This window comes from Cetorhinus maximus, chromosome 6, assembly GCF_964194155.1.
Source record: "Cetorhinus maximus chromosome 6, sCetMax3.hap1.1, whole genome shotgun sequence".
In the NCBI taxonomy this organism is placed as follows: Eukaryota; Metazoa; Chordata; class Chondrichthyes; order Lamniformes; family Cetorhinidae; genus Cetorhinus; species Cetorhinus maximus.
The window spans coordinates 969,109-975,847 of NC_135884.1; the positions used below are offsets into that span (position 1 = coordinate 969,109).

The 6,739-nt window shown below is 53.1% G+C and overlaps 1 protein-coding gene across 3 annotated transcripts in view; it reads right to left on the minus strand.

The window, feature by feature from the left end:
• The window catches only part of LOC144681472 (inosine-5'-monophosphate dehydrogenase 2), a 38,017-nt gene extending 31,546 nt beyond the window's left edge, over window positions 1–6,471 (minus strand). For 2 of the 3 annotated variants that reach the window (XM_078543085.1, XM_078543086.1), the window contains exon 1: window positions 6,283–6,464. In XM_078543085.1, coding sequence (XP_078399211.1) covers window positions 6,283–6,434 — 152 coding nt within the window. In that variant the 5' untranslated portion in view covers window positions 6,435–6,464. Of the gene's footprint in view, window positions 1–6,282 lie in introns of all 3 variants that reach the window. The other variant, XM_078543084.1, reaches the window with a different exon arrangement.
• Between the last annotated feature and the right edge of the window lie 268 nt (window positions 6,472–6,739).

Here is a 6,739-nt window from a genome sequence, read left to right on the forward strand (position 1 = left end):
GTAGCTCACTGGAATTTCAATCAGACCTGTCACCAGAGCAGCCCCAAGCCAGACACACAGACAGAGAATGGGTTCTACAGGCTCTGGCTGCTCCTCAGTCCTTCAGCCCATGAAGGTGTCCGAAAATGGAGGGGTTCAGCCTGGTCCCAATGTCACTGGGGGTGTCAGGCAGTAACCAGCCTAACCAAATGAGTTTTACCAGCCTCTGAGCCCAGGGTCCTCTGGTTGGGGGGAGGGGAATAGAGAGCAGCCTCTGGGCCCAGGGTCCTCTGTTTGGGGGGGTGGGGGTGAATAGAGAGCAGCCTCTGGGCCCAGGGTCCTCTGGTTGGGGGGAGGGGAATAGAGAGCAGCCTCTGGACCCAGGGTCCTCTGGTTGGGGGGAGGGGAATAGAGAGCAGCCTCTGGACCCAGGGTCCTCTGGTTGGAGCAGGGGGGGGGGAATAGAGAGCTGCCTCTGGACCCAGGGTCCTCTGGTTGGGGGGAGGGGAATAGAGAGCAGCCTCTGGACCCAGGGTCCTCTGGTTGGGGGGAGGGGAATAGAGAGCAGCCTCTGGGCCCAGGGTCCTCTGTTTGGGGGGGTGGGGGTGAATAGAGAGCAGCCTCTGGGCCCAGGGTCCTCTGGTTGGGGGGAGGGGAATAGAGAGCAGCCTCTGGACCCAGGGTCCTCTGGTTGGGGGGAGGGGAATAGAGAGCAGCCTCTGGGCCCAGGGTCCTCTGTTTGGGGGGGTGGGGGTGAATAGAGAGCAGCCTCTGGGCCCAGGGTCCTCTGGTTGGGGAGGGAATAGAGAGCAGCCTCTGGACCCAGGGTCCTCTGGTTGGGGAGGGAATAGAGAGCAGCCTCTGGACCCAGGGTCCTCTGGTTGGGGGGAGGGGAATAGAGAGCAGCCTCTGGACTCAGGGTCCTCTGGTTGGGGAGGGAATAGAGAGCAGCCTCTGGACCCAGGGTCCTCTGGTTGGGGAGGGAATAGAGAGCAGCCTCTGGACCCAGGGTCCTCTGGTTGGGGGGAGGGGAATAGAGAGCTGCCTCTGGACCCAGGGTCCTCTGGTTGGGGGGGGGAAATAGAGAGCAGCCTCTGGACTCAGGGTCCTCTGGTTGGGGGGGGGGAAATAGAGAGCTGCCTCTGGACTCAGGGTCCTCTGGTTGGGGAGGGAATAGAGAGCTGCCTCTGGACCCAGGGTCCTCGGGTTGGGGAGGGAATAGAGAGCAGCCTCTGGACCCAGCCTGGAAGCCGCCTGTGGGAAATTTAAAGCCAATTCCATACTGAAATCACCACCCGGAGGCTCAGTGAATGAGAAGGTTACTCACAGCCTTACCTACACACAGCTTCAGCACTCACAGGCTGTAATTCAGAGCAGGCACTGATGACTCTGCTGCTCCCCACAACTCCTCTACCCTCAGAAACTTGCATCTCCGTCATGTCCTGATGGTTTTTAAAAACTGACTCCACTTGGGAGCTGGGCTCTGTGGTTCAGGCCCAGTCCAGTGAGGCACTGGGAGATCAGGTCAATGGGATTCAGGGGGCGTGAGTTTAATCACACACTCCTCTCTCGGCCCCCACACGACAGCGGGTGGATAGGGAGGGGGGAAGGGATCACAGGCTCCCCGATTACTGGATTATGGAGACAGCAGCAGCTGTTTTAATCGGAGAGCGAGGTCAGGAGTTAGTTCTGGGAAGGAGACTCCAATCAATTCCCCGCAGTGTAACTACATTTAATTCAGTTACTGAAGTCACACAGTGTACATTAACACAAAGTTATATTTAGCAGAGTCAATCTTTGCAGCCAGACCTTTCCTCCACATTCACAAATGGGGCAGAATGTTAACCCACACTGAACACATTCAAAGCCTCAGGACAAATGGCAGCGTCCATAAGGGCATTCCAGTGATCGTCACTTTGTACATAGCAAGATCCCACAATGTGGCTGATTGGCCTGTTCCTGTTCCTTGTTCCTAAGTCCTATGTTCTGATGAACAGTTACATGATTAGGTGGGTAATGAGCCCGAGTCCACAAGGGACCAGAGGTATCTCTCTCCATGAGTGAGAGAGAGAGACATGGTTGTATAGTTTGATGGACATCTACTCCACAATAAGCATAGGGCAGGCAAGTATCCCAAGCCTACCCCAGCCGGAATGGAACTGAACCCATTCTGTTGCATTACTGAGGGAGCATTCCCTCAGCACTGACCCTCCGACAGTGCCGCACTCCCTCAGCACTGACCCTCTGACAGTGCGGCACTCCCTCGGCACTGACCCTCCGACAGTGCGGCACTCCCTCGGCACTGACCCTCCGACAGTGCGGCACTCCCTCGACACTGACCCTCCGACAGTGCGGCACTCCCTCAGCACTGACCCTCCGACAGGGCGGCACTCCCTCAGCACTGACCCTCCGACAGGGCGGCACTCCCTCAGCACTGACCCTCCGACAGGGCGGCACTCCCTCAGCACTGACTGTCCGACAGTTCGGCTCTCCCTCAGCACTGACCCTCCGACAGTGCGGCTCTCCCTCAGCACTGACCCTTCCACCAAGTCAGAGGATCAACACCAGTTCAATGAAGAGTGCAGGAGGGCATGCCAGAAGCAACACCCGACATACCTAAAAATGAGGTGTCAACCTGGTGAAGCTATAACACAGGACTACTTGCGTGTCAAACAGCATAAGCAGCAAGTGAGACAGAGGTAAGTGATCCCACAACCAACAGATCAGATCTAAGCTCTGCAGTCCTCCCACATCCAGTCGTGAATGGTGGTGGACAATTAAACAACTCACTGGAGGAGGAGGTTCCACAAATATCCCCATCCTCAATGATGGAGGAGCCCAGCACATCAGTGCAAAAGATAAGGCTGAAGCATTTGCAACAACTTTCCATCATAAGGTCAGAAGTGGGGATGTTCGCTGATGATTGCACAATGTTCAGCACCATTCGCGACTCCTCAGATACTGAAGCAGTCCATGTCCATATGTAGCAAGACCTGGATAATATCCAGGGTCAGGACTGACAAGTGGCAAATAACATTCACGCCACACAAGTGTCAGGCAATGATCATAACCAACAAGAGAGAATCTAACCATCGCCCCTTGATGTTCAATGGCATTACCATCACTGAATCCCCCACTATCAACATCCTGGGGGTTACCATTAACCAGAAACTGAACTGGACTAGCCAAATAAATACTGTGGCTACAAGAGCAGGTCAGAGGCTGGGAATCCTGCGGTGAGTAACTCACCTCCTGACTCCCCAAAGCCTGTCCACCATCTACAAGGCACAAGTCAGGAGTGTGATGGAATACTCCCCACTTGCCTGGATGAGTGCAGCTCCCACAACACTCAAGGAGCTTGACACCATCCAGGACAAAACAGCCCGCTTGATTGGCACCACATCCACAAACATTCACTCCCTCCACCACCGACGCACAGTAGCAGCAGTGTGTACCATCTACAAGATGCACTGCAGGAATTCACCAAGGATCCTTCAACAGTACCTTCCAAACCCACGACCACTACCACCTAGAAGGACAAGGGCAGCAGATAGATGGGAACACAACCACCTGGAAGTTCCGCTCCAAGTCACTCACCGTCCTGACTTGGAAATATATCGCTGTTCCTTCACTGCCACTGGGTCAAAATCCTGGAACTCCCTCCCTAACAGCACTGTGGGTGTACCTACACCAAATGGACTGCAGCGGTTCAAGAAGGCAGCTCACCACCACCTTCTCAAGGGCAATTAGGGATGGGAAATAAATGCTGACCCAACCAGCGACGCCCACATCCTATGAACAAATAATATTTTAAAAGCACAGTTAGGGGGATTGACACTGTTTTCTGCAGCAAAGAGCGAGATTCCAGATGGCTGTGTTGTCTGCCCAGTGCCAGGGTCCAGGACATCTGCTCAGGGCTGGTGAAGAACTTGCAGTGGGAGGGGGTGGATCCAGTTGTCGTGGTCCATGTAGGTACCAACGACATAGGTAGAACTAGGAAAGAGGTTCCACATAGTTAGAGCTGGGCACTAAATTAAGAAGCAGAACCTCAAAGGTAATAATCTCTGGATTATTACCGGAGAGAGGTGCAAATGGGCAGAGGGTAAATAAAATTAGAGAGAGATGAATGCATGGCTCAAAGACTGGTGTGGGAGAAGTGGGTTCCAGTTTGTGGGGCACCGGCACCAGCACCAGGTTTTGGGGAAAGTAGGGGCTGTACAGTTGGGACAGTTTACACCTGAACAGAGCTGGGACCGGTGTTCTAGTGAGAACTAGGATGACATTGATGCAATAGTTAGAGACAACCTTGGTTCAAGAGATTAGGATGTAGAATCGGTTTGGGTGGAGATGAGGAACAGTAGAGGAAAGAAGGGACTAGTGGGAGTGGTCTACAGGCCCCCTCACAGTAACCACAATGTAGGACAAACTATACAGAAGAAATAAATGCAAAAAACTGCGGATGCTGGAAATCCAAAACAAAAATAAAAATACCTGGAAAAACTCAGCAGGTCTGACAGCATGTTGAAGAATCATGCGGACTCGAAACGTTAACTGTGTTCCTCTCCGCAGATGCTGTCAGGCCTGCTGAGTTTTTCCAGGCATTTTTGTTTTTATACAGAAGAAATATTGGATGCTTCTGATAAAGGGACAACAATAATCATGGGTGACTTTAATCTACACATAAACTGGAAAAATCAGATTGGCAGTAGTAGCCTGGATGAGGAGTTCTTAGAATGCCTTTGAGATAGTTTCTTAGAGCAGCACACTCTGGAACCAACCAGAGAGCAGGTTATATTAGACTTGGTATTGTGTAATGTGACAGGATTAATTAGTGACCTCAGAGTAAAGGCATCCCTAGGTAGCAGCGACCACAGTATGATTGAATTTTACATCCAGTTTAAAAGGGAGAAGAGCAGGTCTAAGACTAGTATCTTAAACGTAAATAAGGGCAGCTATGTGGGGATGAAAGCTCAGCTAGCTGAAGTTAACCAGGAAACTAGGCCAGAGGATAGATCAATAGAGCAGCAGGGGCAGACATTTAAGGGGACAGAGTATTCAGAATAAGTATATTCCTACTATAAAGAAAAATTCTAAGGGGAGGACCCACCATCCGTGGTTAACTAAAGTAGTTAAGGAAAGCATCAAACTTAAGGGAAAAGTATATAACTGCACAAAGATAAGTGGCAGGACAGATGGGGTCAGAATATAAAAAACGGCAGAAAATAACTAAAAGGTTAATCAGGAGAAAGATTACAGTATGAGAGGAAGTTGGCTAGAAATGTAAAAACGGATAGCAAGAGTTTCTACAGGTGCATAAAAAGGAAAAAGGGTAAAGTGAGTGTTGGTCCTCTAGAGAGTGGGGAGCTAATAGTAGGTAATAATGAAATGGTGGGTGAAAGGGGGGGTTGCGGTGGTGTAGTGGTATTGTCACTGGGCTAGTGTTCCAGAGGCACAGTTTCAAATCCCACCACGGCAACTTTTTCACACAGCGAGTGGTTCGGGTCTGGAATGCACGGCCTGGAAGTGTGGGGGAGGCAGGTTCAGTCAAGGCATTCAAGAGGACATTGGATGATTATTTGAATAGAAACAATGCGCAGGGGTACGGGGAAAAGGCAGGGCAATGGCACTAGGTCATAATGCTCATTTGGAGAGCCAGTGCAGACACGATGGGCCGAATGGCCTCCTTCTGTGCTGTTAAAATTCACTGATTCTGTGTAACTCCCACATCAGCAGATTTCCCTCCGTAAAAGGGATCAGTGACTCTGACGGGTTTTTATGATAATTAATGACTGACCGGAGACAATGTGAGACTAACTTTCCACCCAGGTTCTGAAAAACTAACACCCACCCCCCCCCAGACAGACAGACCCCCCCCCCCAAACCTCCCCCCCCCAGACAGACAGACAGACCCCCCCCAAACCCCCCCCCCAGACAGACAGACAGACCCCCCCCAACCCCCCAGACAGACAGACCCCCCCCCAACCCCCCAGACAGACAGACCCCCCCCAAACCCCCCCCCAGACAGAGACAGACCCCCCACAAACCTCCCCCCCCCAGACAGACAGACCCCCCACCCCCCCCCAGACAGACAGACCCCCCACCCCCCCCCCAGACAGACAGACCCCCCACCCCCCCCCAGACAGACAGACCCCCCCCGCCCCCAGACAGACAGACAGACCCCCCCAACCCCCCCCAGACAGACAGACCCCCCCCAAACCCCCCCCAGACAGACAGACCCCCCCCAACCCCCCCCAGACAGACAGACCGACCCGCCGCCGCCGCTCCCGCCCCCCGGGCACTCACTTGTAGGTCAGCCCTTCTCCGGCCCCGAACAGTTGCTGTCCACTCTGTCCATCCTCCGGGACGTAGCCGGTCCCCCCGCTGATGAGGAACTGGGTCCCGGGGGTGGGGGCTCGGCCCGCGGGGTCGGATCCGGGAATCAGCGGCTCCGACATGGGGAGAAACACGAGGGTAAGGACCGGAAATCCGCTCCCAGAGACCAATCAGAACCCGAGACAGTGTATCCAATCAGAACCCGAGACAGTGTATCCAATCAGAACCCGAGACACTGTATCCAATCAGAACCCGAGACACTGTATCCAATCAGAACCCGAGACACTGTATCCAATCAGAAGCCGAGACAGTGTATCCAATCAGAACCCGAGACAGTGTATCCAATCAGAGCCCGAGACACTGTATCCAATCAGAACCCGAGACACTGTATCCAATCAGAACCCGAGACACTGTATCCAATCAGAAG